We start from the raw sequence: 24717 nt of genomic DNA, 5'->3' as shown, positions 1-24717 counted from the left end.
AATAGAGCACCAAAAGTGACGGACAATGATCATAATTAAGAAAACGAGATCACCCAGTCTAACTAACTAGCTATCCAGTAATTTGAGTTGTCATTTAATTTGTTGGCCTAGAATTTAGCCTAGGTTGGATAAAATTTTAAAATAAACTAGTAAGAGTTGACCGAAATTAAAACTTGATTTAATTTTTTAAAAAAATCTTAAAATAACATCATAACAATTAACATATAAATTAACATATAGTAAACCTACTAACCCGAGTCAAATCACATTCTAGCCCTGGTCAAATGAGTATAATATTAGCAGTAGTACATTATATATACGCCGATACTGAGTTAATTCCTTAAATATTAAAACCTATTTACCCCCCGCAAACGAATTGACACTACACTGCAAAGCACTATATATAAAAATATATATATATATATATGTTACAAGAAATGCAAAACAATTAAAGGAGATGGCAAGAGAATATATAGTGTTGATGTTCACCTTACTGAGAGTGTTAGAAGAGTAGAGGATTTCTCCTTCTTAAACACCAGCCGTAGATCTTCACTGTTTTACTGAAGTCAGCATTGAGAAAACTTGCACAGCCATCAGGCTCAAGGGAAGGCAAGATAGACTAAGCTGGTTCGATTCTAACCTTTCCCTAACGCTGGCGCTAGCCTGCTGGAGGGGAAAGTGGGACCCGAATGTTTCTATGTATCACTACAAGTAAAAAAAGAAGGGCATTTATATGATTTATGAGACCTGGGAGCTAGGCCCGTCCCAGTCCACGTGCTCTTTTGCACACACATTATTCTCTTGACACGTATCTCACACGTGGCTTCTCAGTGCTCGTTGCGATTGCTGTCCTTATCACTGTTTCTACACGTATCTCGCTGTTTAAGTACTTCGATATACATACATGCAAGCTTTTGTATTTTTTTTATTCCCAATGTGACCTGGGCCCACTGGCCAGCACGTCAATAATCCCCGGGGATTCGCCCGGACAGATGGTTGCATGCAGATTCCAAGATAGGTTGGTATTGTGATAAATTATGTGTTTTTTTTCCCAACCACGTAGAAAAACTAACTATCGTATAATTGAAAAGGAATTATTTTTTTTTATTTTTTACTTCTCTTCAAATTATTTTTTATATATTTTTATTTTTTAAAAAAAATTATTATTTCTAGTTTAAAAAACATTTTAAAGAGCAATCACTAGTACTATGTTTTTTAAAGCATATATATTTTTTAAAAAATCACAACTAAAAATATTTTTTAAAATTTTTATTTTTTTAAAAAAAATATAATTATAAAAATTACTATAATACCAAAATAAGACTATATTTAATTTTTTAATTTACAATAAAAACAAACAACACTTTTATTATAATGTACCGCATTAATAAAAATAACTTGAAAAACATAGTTATTGTTAGGCCAACTCGGCTTCGTTAGGCAATTCATTGTTAAAATATAACCAAAGAGGTTTACAATCCGTAGGTAAGTATTGTATTGTTGTTAATAATAAATATTTATTGACATTAACATTAATATATATTAATTAATTATTAATAAAAAAAACTAAATGAGTTTAAAGAGTTTAGTGTTTTACCGTGTTTCTACCGATTATTATTTTACATTGCACTATTCATAACACCATTTATCTATTTATCTGGCATCTATTCCTTTCTTGGTCCCTGAAAGTTTTAGCTTTTTTCACTTTGTTCAATAAACTTTTTTTGTTTTTAATTTGGTCCTCGTAAGTTATGTTGTCATGTTTTATTTTTTTAGGATTTGTTTTGATTTACATGCTTTTGTGAATGTAAGATGTCAAAAAATATTTCAACATAAAATAAATGATTGATTTTACAAAATATAATTTGAGATTGTTGTTAAAAAAAAAAAGAAGAAGTTAAAACAACAATGAAAAATTAACATAATAAAAAAAACAAAGCCTTTTTTCAATTGCACTCTTCAAAAGACATGAAGAACTTTGCTTTGGTCCCTCAATTGTTTTTGCATATTTGACCAAGTTGTTTTGAGTTTTATATTTTAATCCACAAGTGTTGAAATAGAGGAGAGAAAGTCATTGGAAAAGAGAAAAAAAAAAAAAGAGTTCAGCTGAACATACTTTAACCATAAAGGTCAGTTTCTATATCAATGGATTCATTTTGAAGAGAAAAGTTAAATGAAAATGGTGTTGTCCTTTGAATATGCCAATAAAAAGTAGATCAGAGCATGTATTTTTTAAAAAATTTAATTTGAATTTTCAGTTTTAATAACAATTAAAGGATATTTTAGGGTTAGAAATATGTGTTTTGAGTTAGAAATGAGTTTATTTAAATTTTTATAATTGGGTGTTTTAAAATAAAAATAAGTTAAAAATTCAAAACTTGAACTTCAATTTTGTGTCACCAAAGGGGACCAGAAAAAACAATAATGGATGAAACACTGTTTCCCAATTGGATGTCATTTCATCCGCTTAGTTTTTTTTTTTTTTTTTTTTTTAAATGGGAAAATAATATTTTAGCACAAAAAGTCGTACCACACACCCACCTTTTAGAGACTGAGGGAGAAATAGAAGCACAAGAGCTTGGCCTTCTAGCTCAACAATTTTTGTTTTTTTTTTATGTTTTGGTTTTTTAATTGATTTTTAATTAATGTTCTTTCTTATTTTTAAAATTTCTTACACCACCAAAAAAAAAAACTAGCGATATATTTTACCGGTGAATAAACACTATTTATCAATTATTTATATTATTAATGGAATTAGCAACAAAAACAAGCAGTAAAGAAAAGTTTTGTCGAAAATTTGTTATCCATCACCGTTTTCATCCATGTTACAAATTTTATATATAGACACACTGATGTCATGGATCAGTGTTGATAATATCCTTATTTATTACCCATTGAGTAAAGTGATCATAAAAAATCTCATCGGATCCGATTAGATCACTACAAGTTAAATTATCATTGCTACTCTTTACGACAAATAACGAAAGCCTTATTGTGGTTTAGGTGCCATCGTGTCAGGGTTCTTTTATGTCTGCTTTGATCCTCAAGAACTTTGTAACAAAAGAATTAATTAAATGACAGATAGATGGTGATCTTAAGGGCGGTCTAACTACTAAATTCTATTTATTTTAGATTGAATTAAATTTTAAAAAAAAAACTAGGGATTCACTGCAAACACAAAGATGGTATTCTATTTTAAGATTATCAATATGGTCTATTTATGTTAAGAATAATCACCCGTCTTCACTTCTAGCTTTATAAAAGGTTCCAAGATCCTATTATATTTGCATCTTATTAATGTTTATTAATTATGTATAAAAGATATTTATCATTTATTAATAATTTATAATTAATATTTGTAATTCTTTAATAAAATATAAGAGATTTTTATTTCTCATTAATAAAATCAAGCGAAAATAAATATTTAGTCTCTTCACTTCATTAAAGCGACAAGGTTCATAGAGTATAAATAGTCCTTGAACCACCTATATAAAAAGTTTATTTTTTTTATATTATCCTCTCTTATATATCTAAATCATTAGATCATTAACCGCACAAAATAAGAACAAACACTTTTATTCATGGAATTTAAAGCTTTTTATTTATTTATTTATTATTATTATTATCATCTAAAGTTAATGACTTTATTATCAAAGAGTCTCTAAATCACATCGATATAGACTCTTCTGTAGGTACCAAGATATTTACCATCGATTTTGCACTTCTTAGACTAAAAAAATAAAATATTGACATGAACATTTGATTAACTCCTAACCAAATATCAAATAATCTCATTCCCGAGCATATTGGATTTTGAAACATCGTCAGTTGTAAAATTTTATCTGTTAAATACAATTTTTGGCAAATAATAAAATTAGTATTAGATATAAAATTATTAACAACTTAAATATTCAAAATGAAAATTTTGTCATATTCTACGATAGCGTTTGAAAACGCGAGTTAACCCTCATTTTTAAAAAATTCAAATTTCTTTTTTTTAGCTAAAAATTAATTGTTTTTGATGTTTTGAATCGTTTTGATGCGTTGATCTTAAAATAATTTAAAAAAAAAATATCATTTCGATGCATTTTAGCATGAAAAACACTTTAAAAAGCAAATAATAAAATTATTAACAACTTAAATGTTCAAAATAAAATTTTTTTTCATATTCTAAGAAAGCATTTGAAAATGCGGGCTAGTTAGTGTTTTTTAAAAATTAAAATTTATTTTTTACTAAATTTTTTTTATGTTTTGATGCGCCGATCTTAAAATATTTTTTTAAAAATAAAAAAAGTATCATTTTGATATATTTCAATATAAAAATATTTTAAAAAAACAATCACAATCACATTTTCAAGCCCTAAATTATTATGTGAAAACACTTAAATGACAATCAACAATTAACCAACTACTTTTAACAGAATTGTACCAAATGAATATAATGTTGAAAATGAAAACTAATTTTAATAGAAGCACACGTATTTGATAAAAAAAAAAAAAAGATTTTTTTTTAAACTGGGAAAGTTTCATTCCATCCAGATTGAAAAGATATTGAAGCCAAAAAAAATTAAATGTAAATTAAAGAAGAAACACTTGATTAGAAAATCTTATGAAGTACACTTAAATAATTGGAGCCTCAAAATCTACCGGAGTCGGACAGAAAGCCATCAGCAATGGGTGAAGCTCCTGATTTGAATTTTTAACAAGGCCCCACCTACTTTTTGAAAAACTCGAACTCGAACGGCTACCTCCTAACTTTCCACGCAGCAAAACCAAAAAGTGGACTAGCCGTTTCTCATTTGAAAACACAGATATAAGAACCCTCAAAAAAATCCCTGATTCAATTTTTTTTAAAAAAATCCTTGATCGAAAAGAGATCGTAAAGAAATTACAATCATAAAGCTCTTTCCATTCTTTTATTTTGCTTACAGTTGTAAAGAAAGAAGAGATATGATGTCGCTGACTCCTGATCAATCTAGAAAGGTAGGGTTAGGCTTAATGCCATCTCCAGCTCCCTTCCTCACGCCGCGGCCGGAGAGGCGCCGCCATGAATCGAAAGGCCACGACTGGAATTCTGCTCGTCAGGACAAAGACAAAGAGGTGAACGTGCAAGTCGTACTAAGATGCAGGTGGGTTTTTTGAGAGCAAATTATTAGTTCAATATTTGATCAAAACAATGCAAGAAATCCCATTTGATTGAGAATTCTCTTTTTCAGACCCTTAAGTGATGAAGAGCAAAGAACGAATGTCTCCAAGGTGATAGCATGTAACGAGCATAAAAGAGAAGTCACTGTCTTGCATAGTATAGCTAACAAACAAGTAGATAGAGTTTTCACCTTTGACAAGGTAACAATAATAATCACATGTCACTTTGATCCTCCGTATCTGAAAACTGCGATTTTCTTTCGAAACTTTTAGTATTCTATGTTTTAAACGCTGGCCATGCAGGTTTTTGGGCCTAAAGCACAGCAGAGATCGATATATGATCAGGCCATTGCACCGATTGTTGAAGAAGTTCTTGAGGGTTTCAACTGCACAGTATTCGCGTATGGGCAGACGGGTACTGGAAAGACGTTTACAATGGAGGGTGGAAAGAGAAATAAGGTAATGGAAGAATCGACCATGCTGTTAATATTTGGTTTCTTTTAATTAAGTATATTTTCATTTTCATTATAAGCAATTGTAGGGTGGGGATTTGCCAGCTGAGGCTGGAGTTATTCCACGAGCAGTTCGCCAAATCTTTGATACACTGGAGGCCCAAAATGCCGACTATAGCATCAAAGTGACATTTTTGGAGCTGTACAATGAAGACATAACTGATTTACTAGCTCAAGAAGATCCTTCAAGAAATTTAGAAGATAGGCAAAAGAAACCCATTTCTTTGATGGAGGATGGGAAGGGTTGTGTGTTTGTAAGAGGTCTTGAAGAAGAAGCTGTCTATAGTGCCAACGAAATTTACACTCTCTTGGAACGAGGAGCAGCCAAAAGGCGTACAGCAGATACATTGTTAAACAAGCGAAGCAGGTTAATTTTTCTGTTCTTGGGTTATTGTTACTGTTTTTGCTAATGTAATTGAATCTAGTTAGAAAAGACACTTTACTAAATTCATTTCGTTACTCTTACAGTCGCTCCCATTCTGTCTTTTCCATCACCATCCATGTGAAAGAAGCAGCTGTTGGAGAGGAGGAACTTATTAAATGTGGCAAGCTTAATCTTGTTGATTTGGCAGGATCAGAGAATATTTCTCGTTCAGGTGCAAGAGAGGTATGGAAAGAAATACTAGCTGTTAGTCTCTTGAATCTATTTTGACTGCCGATTCAGTAGCTTGCCCAAATCATGATTTCAATGAAAGTTTGGACCTTTAAACACGTCTTGCTAATAATATAGTCACTGTTCGGAATCATTTGCTACTGTCAGCTGTGAAAGTTTTGTTTTTACAATGGTTTTGAGTTTTTCGGAATATAATATGTAAATTATTGAATGTGTTGCATGCAGTTGGTTCTGAACAGGAATAGTAATAGGACGGTCTATTTAATTCTTAGCATAACTATGGCCGATTCTGGTCTTTGATCTTTGTCAAGTTGGATTGCCACATGGAGGTTTTTAATTGATATTTTAAAACATTTGTTAGAAGAACAATCGATGACGGAACTAGGTTTTGGATGAATTCCAGCCTTTAATATACTTACTATTTCTTTTGTTTTTTAGATTCTTACATGGCTCCTGAACATTTTAATTTTCACTTTCATTAATAAGCTGCAAGAAAAATTTCAGATCACTAACAGGCTATTGGATCTTAAATTAGTTTTGGAACAGTTTTGAAATTTGATTTGCATTCGAAATTGCAGGGTCGTGCAAGAGAAGCAGGGGAGATTAACAAGAGCTTATTAACCCTGGGTCGTGTTATAAATGCACTTGTGGAACATTCACCCCACATACCTTATAGGTTCATGATTCATCCCAATATCTTATCTCTCTCTGCTATCGTTCACATTTCCTTAATGAGTTTCTGCATTTTTCTTCCAGGGATAGTAAGCTGACGAGGCTATTAAGAGATTCGTTGGGAGGAAGGACAAAAACATGCATTGTTGCTACAATTTCACCTTCTGCTCATGCTCTGGAAGAAACTCTAAGCACACTAGATTATGCATATCGGGCTAAAAGCATAAAAAACAAACCAGAGGTTTGTCTAGCTATTTCTTTTGCCACTTTGAAATGGTAGTTTGATTTATTACTTTCCCTTTCTGAATCATAAAAGTTTATCTTGCAGGCAAACCAAAGAGTATCCAAGGCTGTATTGCTCAAGGATCTCTACTTAGAAATTGAAAAGCTGAAAGAAGGTCTGATGACACACACTCATTCTTAGTCCATTTATCATAATAGTAAAACTTGGATTTGAATTCTTATATTATGGCACGGCCACGTTAATGCAGACGTTCGCGCAGCAAGGGAAAAGCATGGGGTTTATGTTCCGCATGAGAAATTTGCCCAAGAGGAAGCTGAAAAGAAGGTGGATTTTTAATTGAAACTCATATTTAAGTTCTCTCATGTGAATCACTATCTTTAGTAGTTTCCTTATTAAATGAAACTCATGACATGGGCAACCAAATCTCTGAAATTGTGTGCATCATCAGTGAGCTTCTGATTCATTTTATGAAACCTGAAACCTGTCATTATTGATTCTCATCTCTGCTTAGCAAATTATGACTGAATCACTTTTCAATACCTTGCAGTTGAGGATTGAGAAGATAGAGCAATTGGAGAATGAGCTCACTCTCAGAGAGAATGTATAACTTGCTGGCTGTCTCTATCTTTTCTCTGTGGTTCTTTTTCCCTCTAATATTTAGGTGCCCTTAATTTACTTCCCCTTAATGCAGCAAGCTGATAGATATAACGAGCTTTATCTCACTGAGAAGGAAAAGAAAATTGATTTAGAAAGGGAGCTAATGGATTGTAAGGTAATTATGTTCTCCATATGTGTGTAGTTCTTTTCTTCTCTCTGTGTTTCTTCTGGACATCATTCTAATTGCCACCATTTTGTTCCTTTAGATGAAGTTGGAGAAAAGTGACAATGAAAGGTTGGATCTTGAGGAGAACCTTAGGGTAACCATTTCAACTCTAAAGGAAAAAGAGATCATCATCTCGAAGCTACTATCCTCAGGTAAGTAAATTGATTGATCATTTGCAGAAACCAAGCGTTTTTTTTTTTCCATCCATGTATAACATCACTGCATAAACAGAACATTCTTTAATTGAGCATGCAAAGGAGCTGTGCGTCGGTTTGCAAACTGCATCAGAGGATATAACTTCATTATTTGGCAGATTAGGTATGAGAACTCTATTTCTTTCTGGTTATCCCCTGAAGTCACTTTCACATTGTGTGCTCTTTCGACTTTAGTCTTTTGTTTGTGGACTGCCTGGACAAGCTTTTGTGTCTATTTCGCCACGAGTAAAAGTGTTCTTACTTTCCACAGATCAGAAAGACGTGATGGAAGTAGAAAATAGAAACATGGTTCTGACATTTGGTTCACATCTAGACCAGAGTTTAATTGACCTGCATAAGACAATCCTGGGGTCAGTTTCTGAACAACGGCAACATCTAAGATGTATGGAAGAACATGTTGAATCATTCCTTGCGAGCAAAACCGATGTGAGCAAGAGCATTGTTCTCAGTTTATATATATTCTCCACTTAACTGGTCTTATCTGGTTGATAATTTTACATTCATCATGAATACCAGGCAACAGAAGTCTTGGAAACTAGGATAAAGAAAATGACAGAGACACATGCTTCAGGAGTAGTAGCCTTGAACGAACTTGCCAATACAATGCAAAATAAAGCTTCCTCTGACTTACAACAGATAAATACTATAATCTCGTCTCAAATGAGAACTGTTGAGCAAGTATGCAGTCATAGTAAAAGAATTCTTTTCTAAGATATGTTATGGTAGTCTTGGATTCAAAATGACCATATCCTAAATACCCTTACAGTTTCTTGCCACCATGTTGTACGAGGCCAAGGAGGTTATTGAGGAGATCCATAGTTCTCTTGCTGACCAAACACAGCTACTGGCTCTCTCCACTCAACAACAAGAGAAGGTAATGCATAATTGTTTGTTTTCTGATGCCCTTCATCGTCTACTTTCTGCTATTGATGATATTCCTTGCATATGTATCAAAATTTCCTGAACCTGTGTAAAATAACAGGGATTACAGCGTAGTTTTGCTTCTGCTCAAGCAGTTTCAAAGGCGACAGTGGACTTCTACAATGATCTCCATCTTCGGGCTTCTGAGATCAAGGCATTTCTTGAAGAAAGCCAAATCAAACAATCAGACCAACTATCTAATTTTGAGACGATATTTAAAGTAAGTTATACTAGATTACAGTGCACGTTACTTTTTCTCAAGAAGAAAAAAAGAGTAAAACATTAATGTCGATGGTATGAGGAGACATTACAAGATGATGAATTTCCACATCTTCTGAACAGGAGAAGGCTGCAAGAGAAGAAAAGGAAGCTTTGGAAAATATAGCAGTAATATTAGCATCATTGACTTCTAAGAAAACAGCTATGGTGAGTTATTCAATCCTTAATTTCAAACCATTTGGTGGAAGCATGCTTGATGTTTTATAATTCTGTGTTTAGGTGTCAGAGGTATCAAGCGACATCTATGACACAAGGGTACGAGAAAATAAGATATTGCAGTGGGAATTATCCAACATGCAGAAAGCTTCATCTAATGCTAAGGAGGGGTTGAGTAAATATGTAGAAAAATTGGAAAGACATTTTATGGAAGACACATTCTCGGTAGCTGAATCAAAGGCTGTCATGGAAAATCTCCTCCAAGAATGGTATGCTTTATTTATTTTTTTTTTTTTCAATCCTATCTGAAAGAAAGTTCTGTGAGTACACTCGTTCAACAAATTGAAGAGTGGTTTTCTATTGGAACAACATTAGGGGGGATGAAGGGAATAAATTATGGGTCACATTAGCGTATATCAGAAAAAGGTGTTTTGATCATAGCAATTATCACAAAATGTCCAACCCTGGCATTGAAGGAGATGTAATGAAAATAATACATAATTAAAAAAAAATCATTGAATAATTTTCTCAAATAACGTTGGATATTTTCATGTAATGCAGTTCAGAAAAGGCAAACGATTCTAAGAAACAGTGGGAAAATGCTCATTCATACTTGAACAATTCCAAAGAGAGAACTGTTCTCGAGATAGAATCTGCTGTGAGGTAAGTTGTTCCCTGATCTTTTGTATTCATTCTTTCTTTTTTCCAACTTTAGGAATTTTAACCACAACTGAAAATTTACTACTGCAGGGATAGAGTAAGTAAAAATCATGTTGCACATCAAGAATTTTTATCTGCATCCTCTGCTATGAAAGCAGATTTTGATGCCAGAATTGGGGATGTGATGGCTGCAGTTGATGGTAATTTTATAATCTATGTATTATCCAGTCACTTCTTCTAAACGGTATTTGCTCTTGGTGTCTCAATCGTTCATTTTTACTTCACAGATTCCATGATGCGGGATCAAGAAAGTAAGAAGGAAATAGACTCCATTACTTCCTTGTGCCTGGGTCAGCTCAAGTCAACACAAGAAAACCATGGTGATCGGATATCAAACATTAGAAGCAAGGCCGAGAAGTGCCTCACGAAAGATTATCTGGTATACTTCTTTGTTGTTGAGTGCTAATTAATTTTTTTTTAAAAGAAATCACGTTTTAGAACGGCTTGATTACCTAACCTTTTCCTTGAAAAAAAAAAAAAAAAAATCTCTCGGAGTTTAGTTATGTATTATTACTAGAGTTTTGTCAGGCCACTTTTTTATTCTTCTGTTTAGCAGAATTTAAATTTACTAGTAGACATTGTTGGAGAACTTGAACTTGTAAACGGAGAACTGGGTCTTGTTGTGAACAACGCAGGTTGATCAGAATTCCGGGACAACACCTAAAAGACGAGTTATAGCAGCAATACCTAGCTTGGCATCCATTGAGGAAAGGAGAACAGTAGTGGCCTTGGAAAGTCCAAAGGAGCACGGGAATTCAGAGAAGAGAGCAAAGTGGAGCCCTGCGGAGAGCAAGATCCCAAAACATCATGCGGCGTCATTTAATAGAGCTCCTTTCACTAATGTCAACTGAAAGTCAATAATTAGGATAGGATGGTAGAAGGCACGCAAGATGCTATTGCCATTGCTTGTATCTCACGGAAACGCTCATCAACTGATGAGCGCGTGAGGAAACGCACTTTGCTAAATGTTTTTCTTGTCAACAATTCCAATTTCTTTCTTGCTTGCTTCGCTCTCTCTTATGATGATTTAATAAATAAATAAACTTTAGGGAGTATGGTTCCATATAGATGTTGCCAATGCTGTAATTAATATTTAGTATTTAACTTGTGAAAAAATATTAATATTGGTAATTAATAATTCAACGTAAACAATTCACAAATAAAATTGAAGGTAAAAATTCAGGTTTCCATCCATCTGTTGCCTACCTTGTATTATTCAATCTGTCTTTAGAGACATTTTAGGACAAGACAATTTGGAAAAGCTGCTCCTTCACTGTCTGCAGAACCGTCTTCAAACGAGCAACTTCCTACTATGAAGCAGAACAATCTATTTAATTATTTTTATGTTTTAAAAATATTTTTTAAAAAAATTTTTATTTTTTTTATTTTTTTACTTTAAATTAATATTTTTAAATTATTTTAATGTAATATCAAAAATAATTTTTTAAAAAATAAAAAAATATTTTTTTTAATATATTTTTCAAATAAAAAATATTTTAAAAAACAACTATAAACCCTTCTGCACATACCAGCAGCAGCTTTATGCGCTGTAACAACAAAATGGGTGGAAATGCCGGTGCCCAGGGTAACAGAGTATTTTGTACTAGCCTTGTTCCATTGTGCTTTTGCCTTTTCAGTTCATCAGGCTTTGCCAAGATAGGAAATTTAGATGAACTCAGAGCAGCAATACAATGGAAAATGTCAGAATGAATGATTGCCCCTAATGTGGAGGAGAAGAAGCATTCCCATTTGCATTATGTTTATTTAGATAAGATCACCATATAATATATATATATATATATATATATATATATATATATATTTACGGAAAATGATTTGCTTATTTATAAGTAATTAACAAAATTATCAAAATAGAACCATCTTAATTAGAGATTGCCCTTTGCTAAATCATATAAATGAAAGAAGGTTAGGATGTTCAAGAAAAAAACATACAAAAATATGGGTGCAATGACTTTTAAATTCAATTAAAGGTAAAATCAGTTATGAAATTCACGATAGACTCATTTTTTTTAATTGATGCAATATGTTTTTTAAAATAATTTTTTTTTAGATTTTTTTATATTAACATGCTAAAATCATTCAAAAATTTCAATTTAATTCATTTTTAAACTAAAAACATCTACAAACAAAAGCCGAAGCTTGGCCTTTTTTACTTAAGAATTTTAAATCTTGGATGTCATTCTATATATATATATATATATATATATATATATATATTCCAAATTCTGAAAACAATAACCTAAAACTTACTCTCTTTTTTAGTTTTTTTTTTTGAAAAAAAAAAAACAACGATAACAATTACATCACAAATTTTTTTTTAAAAAAAATTAAAAATAACAAACCCTTAATCCTGTCCACGTGTACAGTGTAGATGGGCTTCACGACTTTGCGATCGTGCAGGGCACCATCTTATAATGCCCCCTCTCAAAAACACCCAAAAGCTTCTCCTTTTGCTCTGTAATTGTGATGCTGATAGATAGATCCCGCCACCCATCCCTCCCCGTAAGATTCCGGACGTGTTTTCCGTTGAATCTTCTCTGGTGATATTCTACACCTCCAATCACACTTCGTATGGTTCTCTCAAAACTCCAAGATTTCATTTATTTTCTTTGCTTTTGAATCACCTGAAAAGGTGAGTTATTGTTGCGTGCGTTTCTTCCTCTCCTACCGCTAACAATATAATGGTGATTATCATCACATGTATTTCTGCAGATAAACTTTTGGAGTGGGCAAGTTCTATTGTGACAGAAACAGTTATAGACGCAAATGGTAAGCTTTTTTCTTGCCTAATAATGTATGTGACTTTAGCGGTTGACTGATTTCTTTTGATTTGTTAAATCATGCAATAAGATAATGCTTGAATTGTTTTCTGCTGAAGTTTGAACTTCTTAAACATAGAATGAATCATGTTTGTTACTTTTTCTAAAATGGTTCTTAGTGGTTTGAGTGCTTGGACTGGAAAAGAGTATTATAAGACCATAGATATTGAAAAGAGAGTGTAGTAAGTAAATTACAATGTACTTGCTCTCCGTTTCTTCCATGCACGCGAAGGATATGCTTTTATGAATTGATACTCACAGCGAAAACAATTTTACTATTGGGTTATAGGGAGAGAGATTCTATTAGTTTTATTGCATAATTTGGTACCCACTTGGCAAGGAGATCTTTTGATTATTCTATCTTAGGTCACTGACATGGTAGGGACTCATCTCTTAGTGATTTATGTGACAGTCTTTCCAGAATCAAGGTCTTTGGATGGTTAAGGGTGCTGAGTGTATAAATGATGGTGAAATTAATTACGATAATTCTTCTTCTAGAATTGAGTCAAAGCGTTCTCACCAGTGGTTGATGGATGGAGAGGCAGAACTATTCCCCAATAAGAAACAGGCAATCGGAGTTCCAACAAACAATTTATTTACAGGAATGCTAAGCACAAATGCTACCCCGTGGGGCAATGCTTCTAGTTTTCAGTCAGTCTCTGGTCATTTCACTGAACGGTTTTTAGATTCTGAGACAAACAGGGCCGTTGATTTCGATGACAGAAGCATTGCATCAGTTAGCTCTGGAAAAATTAACAGCATAGGCAGGAAGTTAGATGGGCATCTATTTGGTAATGATTCCCCTTTTGGCTTATCTATGCCTCATATGATGGAAGATCCAAGATCAGGTTTAAACTATGGCGGGATTAGAAAAGTGAAAGTTAGCCAGGTCAAGGAATCTGAGAATGTCATGCCTGCATCGTTGGAACATGCCTTTAGTAGGGTGGATTGTAATACCATGTCAGTTGCTCAATCTTATGACAAAGATGAAAGTATCATATCGATGGGTCTTGCTTATAACAGACAGGATGAGAATGGCATGTCAACGGGTACTTATGACAGGGAGAATAACATTTTTTTTTCAATGCGAAAACCCTGTAACAAGGGTGATGAACACATATCAATGAGTCAAACATACAAAGAAAATGGCAATGCCATACCAATGGGTCACACATTTAGCAATGGTGAGAACAATACCATATCTATGGGTCAAACCTACAGCAAGGTAGATGAAAATATCATCTCAATGGGGCACATGGGGCACCTCTACAATAAAGGGAATAGTGGTGTGATATCGGTGGATCAAACCTATGACAAAGATGGTAACAGCAGTCTATCAATTGGCCAGTCACGTAATAAGGGAGAGAGTACTATAATATCCTTTGGGGGCTATGATGATGATGATGACACAAATTGCTCAGGTAAGCTTACATCTAGTTATGAACTGTTGATGGCTCAGCCTTCTTTTCGAAGATCAGAAGTAAGAAATGATAATGAATTGGTTAAATCAAATGTGGACACACATGTATCTGCTCTGCATGTAGCTACCTCAGGGACTGATAATGTTTCTAAGAAAAAAGATGACATAAAAACAGCTAAGAAGCTTCCCTCAAACAACTTCCCTTCAAATGTTAGAAGTTTGCTGTCCACTGGCATGCTAGATGGAGTACCTGTAAAATACACAGCATGGTCACAGGAGGTAAAACTTAATTCTATGTGTTCATCTTTCAGTTTGCTTTATCCTTTGATGAGAAATTGACATTTTTGGCTCTTCATGTCTATATTAGAAGGAGCTCCATGGTGTTATAAAAGGTTCTGGATACTTATGTGGCTGTCAGACATGCAATTTCTCTAAGGTGATCATTATGATCTTTTTATCAAGGGAAAGTTATTTTTATATTTTTTTTGGAGCAAATCAAGGGAAAGTTTTGAATGTGCGTATGTTTTATTCATATATCATATTCTGGTGAAGAAATTTTGTGTGGAGTATGCTGGGTGTGTGATGCAGAACAGCTCTGGGGATTGCTCTGGATCTAACTTTTAGGGGATGTATAAAGATTGTGTCACACAATCAAAAGCGAAGTTACTGGAATTTTATTCACAAATTGATTCTCTCTGCATTGAAGATCACTTAACCTTTATTTATATAGAGTTCTTGCGTTAAATATAACTATAGTTTAGCAAAACAAATCAATTAGTCCTCATGGTTTCAGAAATTATATATTTAATCTCGCTATTTTTAAATCCATATATATCTTAATTATTTTTGTCTATTTCACGTCCCCCCCCCCCTTTTTTTTTTAGAAATAGAAAAAGGAAAAAAAGATTTGTTTTAAAATAGGAAAAACATAATAAAACTGATTACGTAGGAAATAGAATACTAAAATAGAAAATATAACCTAGACATGGACAATTTTCAAGATTTTCTCGTAAACCTAGAAATACACGTGTAAAAGACATTAATTTTGCATCTTTTGTCGTCTCCATAAGTTTGTACCTGAAAAGGTTAATTACTGTTTTTGTAGGTAGTTAATGCTTATGAATTTGAGCGGCATGCTAATTGCAAAACTAAACATCCAAATAATCACATATATTTTGAGAACGGGAAGACTATCTACGGCATTGTTCAAGAGCTAAGGAGTACACCTCAAAATATGTTGTTTGAAGTTATTCAGACGATAACCGGTTCACCTATCAACCAGAAGTCTTTTCGTCTTTGGAAAGGTGATGGAAACTATCTACTTTAATTTTTATTGTTGTAGCTATTTTATTGATTCTTATTTTTTTCCCTGGAGAGCAAACTTGTGTTATAATTCTTTTGTGCTAATGTATTGTTTTCTTTCTCACATGCTCTCTTCTTCCTCTTTTCAGAATCCTTTCTAGCTGCAACTCGTGAACTTCAACGAATATATGGAAAGGATGAAGGGAAGCCATCATAATTTGTTATTAGACGGTGTGGTTTCTAGATCACCGAGAACTTAACAAATCTTAAATTTTAAGTACCTCAAGTACGTTTGTGAAATGCAATGCATGCAGGGTACTCAGGACTAGCGTATTGCATTCAAGGCATAGCGATGAAAGATCGAGGACTTGTTTTTGTAACAGCTTGGGAAGGTATTTCTATAAACACAGTGCTCAATCTAACTACTAGCTCATAAACACACGAAATCGCACATGTTGAAGATCCAAATATGCATTTCAGCATATTCGATTTTGTGTATTCAGTATGCTTATATGCTAGTGGTAAAGATCAAGCACCATGTCTAGAGAGATACCTTTCCAAGTACATTTGCTGAGTCAAAATGATGGAGCTTATGACAGCAACAATAACCATGCACAAGGGACTGAAAGCTGTTTTGAAAACGGGCCCTTGAATGTAATAGGCTTGTCCTGGGCAGAAAATACACAACATGCTTCGCATTCACAAAAGGAAGGTGCTCTGTTTCTGTCATGTTTCTTTTTTTAGCAGTGATATATCATTTAGAACAGAGGTAAGCTGTAGTATATATTTTTTAATTATCTAACGAGTAATGATTGTTTTCTCCCCCTTTTTTCTTTTTTTCAATTAAGAAGGTATGGTCTGATTCAACCACTATAATGGTTTGTGACAAAATTTATCTGAGAGAAGTTGCAACTACCTAACCAATAATTTTCGCCTCATCTAAAATAAGTTTCAGCTTGCAAGACATACTATTTATTATTAGGAGGTGGTAGGTGTATACTATTTATTACTAGGAGGTGGTTTTGAAAAAATTACTCAATAACTCATAATACTTTTCATTGTTCTTAGACAAAAAATAATTAAACTAGGATTTGGAGGCAAAATATTTTCAAATTGTTTTGGGTAGATAAGTCTTTTTGATCTTTTTGGAACAATTAAATTATTTAACTCAGGTTTTATGTTTTTTCATTTTTTTTTATTAAAGTTAGATAACTTTGGGGTCATTTTTTTATTAATTTTCTTTATTGGTTTTATCTTTCAAGATTAAGGTTTTTCGTATTAGGCTTTGTGATTTATTTTTATTCATTTATTCTCATTGTTTCAGGGTGGCTTGATTTTTTTAGGATTATTCTTTTTAAATTTAATTTGTTTTGCGTTTTATATTTCAGCTTTAGATTTTTTTGGAATTGAGCATTTTGATATTTCTTGCTTTGTGTTCTATTTGATTTTTGCATTCACATGATCCGGATCATAGAGCTTGGTTTGCTATGTGGTTTTTTGGTTTTTTTTTTTAATTGACACTCTTTGTAATTTTATTTTTCAACATTTAATTTATTTAAGATTTGACTTTGAATTTTTTTTTCTACTGATTTATTTTGATTTCATGACCTGATTTATATATTTAGCATCCTTGGTTAGATTGGTTTAATTTGTTTTTTTCTTTTTTTGTTTTTCACATTTGATTGGCTGGAATTTTAGCTTCAATGATTTTTTTTATTTTTTTAACTTTTTTTTTAAGGTTCCTACTATTTTTTTTAAAATTGATCCATATATCAATATTTTTTTTTTGATCAAGTATATATTTTAATTTTTTTTTTTTTAAATACGCTTGCATTGCTTAAATATCTTTTTTTTTTAATTGATAAAAAGAATATCCTGGCTTATAAGGTGAAGCGTTCCCACAAAACTACGTGTTACCTAAAAAGACACTGAGCCAGCTGGCAAGGATATCCCATATTTTAGACGTGTAGATGTTCTCATTTACGCGATTTGTGTCCAATGGCAGTTCCTGTAAAAACAAAACATAACTCGAGGGCTTGGCTGTGTTAGGGTCGCCAACATAATTATTCATAATTGGATGGTTGAAATGTCTATCGTGATAGAAGGGATTTGGTAACCTTATTGGGCATGCATTTTTACTTATTTTTATTTTTTTTTACTAGCGTGAATATCCGTTTCAGCTTGTATGTTTACTGATTAATTTCACTATTCTTGAAATTAATAACTATATAAATTTCTAATAATTCTAAAAAAATTTAAACTCGTTACTAAGCAAACCTAAAATTTTACTAATTAATCTACTTTTCAGAGTTGCATGCATTTTTACTCTTACTGAATACCAAGGTTAAGTTCACCAGTAATTTTTACTCTTGTACGAGAAATCAAAGTTTATCTAGAAAAAGTTGCAACTTTCATGCTATATAGAAACAATAAAGGCGCATCCTATTTATTTTTAGGAGGTGGTTTTGAAAGAAAATACTAAGAGGATGAGAGAGAGAGTCTAATACATTACTCTTTACTACTAAAAGAGTTGGAAAAATCAACGGTGCTTTGTTGGTGCTTAATTGTTCATCGTCCACCTCCTAGTGCTTCTCCTAATTCAAAAAGATTGAAAAGGAGAAATCATTATGAGTATATGGAAATTCCACTGCATAAACCAGAGTTCATGTTAATACAAATCTGACTACACTTTACTTTTGCATTATTATCTTTAACATATTTAAATTCCATGATTTTTCCTTAATTGTTTAACCCACACTTTTTCATTCCATGTTTTGTAACCATATTAAATTTCCAAGATTTTCATATATAGCAATTAAATTAAATTAATTTCTTTAAAATTTAAATATTTTCTATTATCTCATTTAAATTGATTTATAATTTGGTTATGTCAATTAATTTAACTACATAATCCATTTATCTTTTCCGGGTCACTGGTTTGATCGGATTATCAAGTCAGCTAGGTTTTTTCATACCCTTATTTTTTTTAAAAATCTAACTAATTTTATTACTGAATTAACCGGATTTAAGTTTAACCTGCCAACAATGTTTCGTTCAACAAAACAGGTTTATGATGCTTGAAGGCTTGTGTCAAGCCTTGTCAAGTGGAGGACATGTTGTCTCCAATTCAAATATGGAAGACATGTCATGTCTTGGGTTGTCCTAACTCTTGAAGTTAGCTGAGTTTTTTTTTTCCGGCAAACAAACATTTGTTTTCTTAACTTTTTAATTTTTATCATTATAAACCCTAAAGCTAACATTTAAAACCTAATTTTACTATTAAAAACCATTTCAATCAAAGATTAAAAAGGGTAACGAACAACTTAGAAAGATGTAGTTTAATTTATCAGGATTTATTTTCAAAAAATTATTAATTTAAATTATATAAATCTTAAAATTATTAAAAGATTATATGATTGTTAACTTTAAAACTAATAAAATTAGTTAAGATTCATGAGACACGGAAGTTGGTATGAAGGATCAAGTTAATCAATTAACAAAAAAAAAAAACAAAAAACAAAAGGGTGCCGACCAGCCTTTATCCTCGACAATGGCCCACATGAGATAGGTTCTTACTGCAGTTGATCACTGACACCCAAATAGTCAGAGCATGTAATAGATCAATGCATCGTTTCCTTGGGATTAGACTGTAACAAGTGTACTTACCAAGAACAAGCAGAACCACATCCCTAGCTGCCTTTGTTTGACCCATGAACTCAACGCCTTTTGTTGCATCCTGAGATGTCCAATCAATGATCTTCCTCTATTTTCAAAACGAAACTCGTTTCTTTATGGCTCCATTAAGAATCGTCTTCTTTCTTCTTCTTCTTCTTCTTCTTCTTTTTCAACTGCGATGCAAACCCGTGATTACAACCATTTATTTTTTTGTAATATATATATATATGTTGATTATATAATCTCCAACCTTGTCTTAGGAACATAATGGGTGCAAAAGATTACAGCTGTGGCAATTTTTCATTTTGCAATTGGGAGCAATTAATTATTTGAAGAAGTGATACGGTTCCACATATTTGGTAGTGGATAATTCACCAAACTCGAAAGCACGATGAGTTCTTCCTTGTTAAAAACAAAATTAACGGTGTGTTTGTTTTTTGAAAAGTAATTTTTTAAAAAAAATTAATAAAAAGTATTTTCCGATTCATGAAAAATACTTTCTAATCAAAAAAAAAATTTGACTTAGTTTTCAGGAAAGTGTTTTTCTTTTATTTTGAGCGGAAAACATTTTTTGAAAGTTGTGAAAAATTTAAAAATGTTATATTATTTGTTGATTATATAAAATTTGATCCTCAAAGTTTTGATTGTTATATATATTTTGTATTTTTCAATTTCATCCTTTAAAATTTAATTTTTTTAATAACTTTGGTTCTCATTTTTATAATTGTTATTTGCTTTTTTTTTTTATTTTTTAATTGAAATTTTTTATCTATCAAATTTTATCATCATTTTTTTTATTATTACTTATTTTATTTGAAATAATTTATCAAATGTTAATTATTATTATTTTAATTTCTTTATATTTTTAATTTTTTTTTATTTTTTAGATTTGATCTCTATTATTTTGATTATTATTTATTTTATTTGAGATAATTTATGAAATTATATTTTTTTCAACTTCATTATCATTCAACCTTTTAATTTGTAAAATTTGTTTCTCATTATTTTAATAAATTTAAAAAAAGAACATTAATAAATTATTTTTCAACTTACTTTCAATGACATAACCAAACACTGGAAAATATTTTTTAAATTATTTTCTATTACATTACCAAACTTCGGAAAATAATTCATTTTTCTAGAATTTATTTTCCTAAAATTTACTTTAAAAATAATATTATTTTTTAGCAAACAAACAGTACTTAAAGCTGTTTTGACGATGTTGTGAAGATGCATACGGAAACTGGAGATGTTTGATACTGCTTCTCTCTTATAATTATGTTTGCTTGGTGGATGGATCGTCGACTCCTTCGGATGCTGAAATCTTAATCGTAGTTCGTTTGCCATTTTTCACGAGATGATTCATTTCTGTATCCTCGTGAACCCAGTTGTCCTTTCCTTTGCTTCAGGCAACTGTTGTTTGTTTTACTGGTATTGTCTGCTCGTCAGCCGGTGGGGATGAAGTCTTGTAGTCCTTGCTTTTACCCCATACTACAAGATATAGGCCTGCAACTATGACAATGGCACCGAGTATCCTGTAAAATTTAAGATTTGTTAGGTTCTTGGTGATCTATATATATACAAGCAAGCACCACGCACGGAACTGCGCGTGCTGAAATGCATAGTGATCGAGCACCATGTCTATGGAGATACCTTCCCAGGTACATTTGCTCTGCCCAGATGATGGAGCTCATCACAGCAACAATAACCATGCACAAGGGACTGAAAGCTGTTACGAAAACGGGCCCTCGATCTTTCATTACTATTCCTTGAATGTAATAAGCTAGCCCTGAGCAGAAAATACCCTGCATGCATTGCATTTCACAGAATTAACTAAGGTGCTCTGTTTCTTTGTTGTGTATCATTTGTTAGCAGTGATATATCATTTACAGCAGAGGTAAGTAGTTTTTTTTCAAAAAAATAAACAGATTAGTGATGATTGTTTTCTTTCTATCTTTTTTTAAATCAAGAAGGTATAGTCTAATGCAACCACTACAATGGTTCTAGAATAATTGCTTGAGTGTTCATTTCAGAGCATACTCTGATGAGAGCAATTTCTTTAACTAGGGTCGATCCAGATGTACGTGGGTTTATGATTAATATTTAGGTTTCCCCCCTTAATAGCTGGTTTGATTTTCTTACACTGTAGACGGCTGCAAGTAATTTCATATCCCAGTTTATAGCCCAGACAGAAGGTTCTCCCTTTTCTGCTACGAGTGCCACCACGGTGCCCTCAATTGTGCCAAGCAGGCAAATCCAAGCCGTTAGAGAGAGTTCTACAGGATAGGATTTCAGTGTGATGGCCTAGAGAAAATGAATCAGAGGTTAAAATTGTCGAGGAGATCATCTATCAACCGATTAATTGTGTTCTATGCAAGGCATGCTGGCAACTTACTTGCAGAATCATGAAACAGGCCCAGCTGAAGCACCCCACGGTGATCATTAGTGCACCCTTGATTGAGCTATGGAGATCAAATCCACTAGTCCCGTTTTCATGATAAGCTTTTCCTTTTATCCGAAAGAACTCGATCAATGGGCCTTTCATTAGTGTCATCAACATTGCTCCAGCAACTGTTGCTATGGTCCCAGCCACCTTAGCTTGGCTGTGGAGAGATCCGATTTTCACCTTCTCAAGCCTAGGCAGGAAGAAGCAGTATTTAGATGCAACAAGAACATCGACAGTGTTTTTAAGTAATACTAGTAGGTGCTTTACAGTTTATCTATATCCTTTGCAATGCAGCTAGATTGCACTTGATATCTCAGAGTTACCTAACGATCCAGGCGATTATAAAGGTGATTGCAGGAAGAACATTGCAAATAGCAGCGGCAAATGTTGCTGTTGTGTACTTCATCCCTAGAAAATACAAGTTTTGGTCGATAACAGGCCTGCCCAGGTAGAGATTTTTACATGGTCAAGGGTTATCAGAGCAATAGAAAGAAGGAGAAATCGGATTTGTTTTTAGAAAATTACTCCAGTAAGCTGAGCGCCACTAGCTTGATGAAGATTGAGAGAGTCATCTTCGGCCTGAGTTTCCTGTGTAAAAAAGGAAGAGAAATTAAGACAAGACATTATTGTTTCTTCAGTTTTAGTTTTGTCTGTGTGTGAGAGAGAGAGAGAGAGAGACTTGTCTAGAACTGCTGCGAAGGGGGCAATGACAACAGTGGCAACTGCGTGGCGATACACCACAAGCACATAATTGCTCATCCCTTGATTCAGGGCAGCCTTGGACAGAATATCCATCCCTGCAAACCCTGCTTGCAAGAATATAACAGCAACGAAGGGCTTTGCTCTATCAAACCTATTCATATCGACCACGCAGCTTAGACACAAAAACCTGTCAGGAAAAAACTTATTCAGACAGAGAGTTTTATGAGACTATGATCGATGGCAGCGCTTCGGTTCCTTTTATACAGGTCTTAATTTACTGGTGATACGAGTAAATAATACGTATGCAGATTCCAGATTCCACTAACGCCAGAAGGACCCACGAGCAGACCCACAGGCCAAATGCGTTAAGTTCATCAGAATTCCATTACTACTTAGCCATTTGTGCACCGTGTCAGTGCTTCCATTTAACGTTTTCATACCTTTGCATGGTCGTGCTTCCCTGTTCTTAGTGGAGTTGCTTTCTACATAATATTTGTTCCCTGATTGGTCTGAACTTTGTAATATGCGCAGGGACCCTTGTTTTTTTAAAAAATAAAATCCCCAAAAAACCCTTGTAAGTTATTAGAGTGTCTTTCCGGTATCAAAATTTATTTGCACCTTTTCTTTCTCTACGTTATATTGATCATCAAGTGCGAGCGAGCAAAACCCCCCAGGAGCACTGACCCTTGTAGAGCAAAAACGAGGGGCTAGCCTAATATGATAATAATGTTTTTTATAAATTAGTCTACCAACTCTCGTAGAACGCATAATGACCTCACTTTGTAGATTATATTAGTTTAGTGGTGATAAAAATATATTTTTTTAATTTTAATATCAACTATTATAAAACACTAAAAATAAAGTGCTTTTGGTATTGCTTTTCGAATTTTATCGTAAGGAAATACAATAAAGTGACAAAACTCTAGAGAAAAACCCTAGGAAGAAACGCAGAATCTGGCAGTGCTAGTATTTTAAGAAGAAGCTGTTAGCTTGAATCTTGGAAAGAAAGGATGATCTATATATGTATTATTTATGCGGAGCGAATATTAAATTAACCCGATAATTGATCGAGTTAAAAAAATAAAAGAATTGAAACAAAAAGAACTCTGAGAATATTCGGGCAACAGTTCGACTTTGCTGGTGGACATTCCGGCTACGCTTGAACCAGCTTCGTTGATTAATAATGTTGCTGTGAGCCTTCGCAATTAGGGCAAAAGGGGTCGATTAGGGATAAGACACGCAAGAGATTCCAAACGCAATTGTTGACTAGATTCATTAAAATTAAGCCACAGCTGCTGAGTAGAACTCCATTCAAAGCCAGATTTGATGACCGACTTTGTCTTGGGTCTCGCTGCAGGAACCATGATCTCCCTCGCCAGCCATTCCTGGGGGCAAAAAGACGATCGATCTTCTACTGGATGCGTGTTAATGGTGTGTGACTCACCTCCCCTCCATAAGTGAACCATTCAGAGAATCTGCCCTGTTTTTACCTGTTCCTCGCTCGACCTCTCTTTAGTGATCTTATCCTTTATCAGGGCTGGGTCTTTTGCTTGTGCGACAGAGCTTAGTCATTTAGCTGCTTTGCTTTGGCCCTCACGTGCATCACTGAATCCATCGGTGTGTAGTTATCCAACTAGGAAACCAGCGCGCGCAGGGGCTTCCTATCCAAAGTATTTTTTATTATAAATATATTAAAATATTTTTTTATAATTTTTAAAATTTATTTTTAACATTAATACATCAAAAAAATTAATAAAAATAAAAATATAATTTAAAATAAAATAAAAATCAACAAAAGAGTGTTTGGCATGCAGTTGGAAGGTGTTTTTGAAATTTTTTTATTTTTTTTATTTTAAATTAATATGTTTTTTATATTTTTAGATCATTTTAATATGTTAATGTCAAAAATAATTTTTAAAACATAAAAAATATTATTTTAATATGTTTTAGAATGAAAATAACTTTAAAAAATAACTGCTACTATATTTCCAAATATCATTTTATATAACTCTGGTTGCTGCGGTGCTAACAA

General features: G+C 33.0%; 3 protein-coding genes across 8 annotated transcripts; 2 read left to right on the top strand and 1 right to left on the bottom strand.

Annotated features, from left to right (window-relative positions):
• Positions 1–4675: 4675 nt before the first annotated feature.
• Positions 4676–11363, top strand: LOC118053355 (kinesin-like protein KIN-5B). Its single transcript, XM_035064574.2, has 23 exons — positions 4676–5129; positions 5217–5346; positions 5449–5604; positions 5687–6024; positions 6126–6264; positions 6849–6946; positions 7027–7183; positions 7271–7340; positions 7434–7510; positions 7734–7787; positions 7878–7958; positions 8050–8161; positions 8241–8327; positions 8475–8650; positions 8741–8902; positions 8991–9098; positions 9207–9365; positions 9488–9571; positions 9644–9849; positions 10142–10243; positions 10331–10440; positions 10528–10679; positions 10936–11363. The coding sequence occupies exons 1-23, from the start codon at positions 4951–4953 to the stop codon at positions 11149–11151; spliced, it is 3153 nt and encodes a 1050-aa protein (XP_034920465.1). The 5' UTR covers positions 4676–4950; the 3' UTR covers positions 11152–11363.
• Positions 11364–12731: 1368 nt separating this feature from the next.
• LOC118053354 (uncharacterized) lies at positions 12732–16688 on the top strand. Of its 6 annotated transcripts, XM_035064570.2 has the most exons (7): positions 12732–12890; positions 13034–13090; positions 13553–14839; positions 14928–14996; positions 15666–15864; positions 16012–16093; positions 16177–16688. In XM_035064570.2, the coding sequence occupies exons 2-6, from the start codon at positions 13088–13090 to the stop codon at positions 16077–16079; spliced, it is 1626 nt and encodes a 541-aa protein (XP_034920461.1). In that variant the 5' UTR covers positions 12732–12890; positions 13034–13087; the 3' UTR covers positions 16080–16093; positions 16177–16688. The 6 variants fall into 6 exon arrangements, with proteins under 6 accessions (XP_034920461.1, XP_034920462.1, XP_034920463.1 ...); XM_035064571.2 differs by having other exon boundaries at positions 14931–14996; positions 16012–16688; XM_035064572.2 differs by having other exon boundaries at positions 12733–12890; positions 13639–14839; positions 16012–16688.
• A 3913-nt stretch (positions 16689–20601) lies between these two features.
• Positions 20602–22922, bottom strand: LOC118053353 (WAT1-related protein At2g37460). Its single transcript, XM_035064566.2, has 7 exons — positions 22663–22922; positions 22509–22571; positions 22307–22423; positions 21933–22173; positions 21680–21841; positions 21191–21342; positions 20602–21072 (listed from the first exon to the last, which is right to left on the bottom strand). The coding sequence occupies exons 1-7, from the start codon at positions 22842–22844 to the stop codon at positions 20943–20945; spliced, it is 1047 nt and encodes a 348-aa protein (XP_034920457.1). The 5' UTR covers positions 22845–22922; the 3' UTR covers positions 20602–20942.
• Between the last annotated feature and the right edge of the window lie 1795 nt (positions 22923–24717).

This window comes from Populus alba, chromosome 6 (assembly GCF_005239225.2).
Source record: "Populus alba chromosome 6, ASM523922v2, whole genome shotgun sequence".
NCBI classification, from domain to species: Eukaryota; Viridiplantae; Streptophyta; class Magnoliopsida; order Malpighiales; family Salicaceae; genus Populus; species Populus alba.
Note: the sequence above shows the minus strand (reverse complement) of the source record. Positions and strands in the feature narration are given on the sequence as shown.

What these genes read in the sequence shown, in the direction of transcription:
- LOC118053355 (XM_035064574.2), top strand. Translation starts at nt 4,951, where the DNA reads ATGATGTCGCTGACTCCTGATCAATCTAGAAAGGTAGGGTTAGGCTTA. An exon ending in TCACCCCACATACCTTATAG is followed by an intron (nt 6,947 to 7,026) that starts GTTCATGATTCA and finishes TTTTTCTTCCAG; the next exon opens with GGATAGTAAGCTGACGAGGC. An exon ending in GAAAATCTCCTCCAAGAATG is followed by an intron (nt 9,850 to 10,141) that starts GTATGCTTTATT and finishes CATGTAATGCAG; the next exon opens with TTCAGAAAAGGCAAACGATT.
- LOC118053354 (XM_035064570.2), top strand. An exon ending in ACACAGCATGGTCACAGGAG is followed by an intron (nt 14,840 to 14,927) that starts GTAAAACTTAAT and finishes TGTCTATATTAG; the next exon opens with AAGGAGCTCCATGGTGTTAT. An exon ending in GTCTTTTCGTCTTTGGAAAG is followed by an intron (nt 15,865 to 16,011) that starts GTGATGGAAACT and finishes TCCTCTTTTCAG; the next exon opens with AATCCTTTCTAGCTGCAACT.
- LOC118053353 (XM_035064566.2), bottom strand. Translation starts at nt 22,844, where the DNA reads ATGAATAGGTTTGATAGAGCAAAGCCCTTCGTTGCTGTTATATTCTTG. An exon ending in TTCGCAGCAGTTCTAGACAA is followed by an intron (nt 22,572 to 22,662) that starts GTCTCTCTCTCT and finishes TTTTTTACACAG; the next exon opens with GAAACTCAGGCCGAAGATGA. An exon ending in CCTGTTTCATGATTCTGCAA is followed by an intron (nt 21,842 to 21,932) that starts GTAAGTTGCCAG and finishes CATTTTCTCTAG; the next exon opens with GCCATCACACTGAAATCCTA.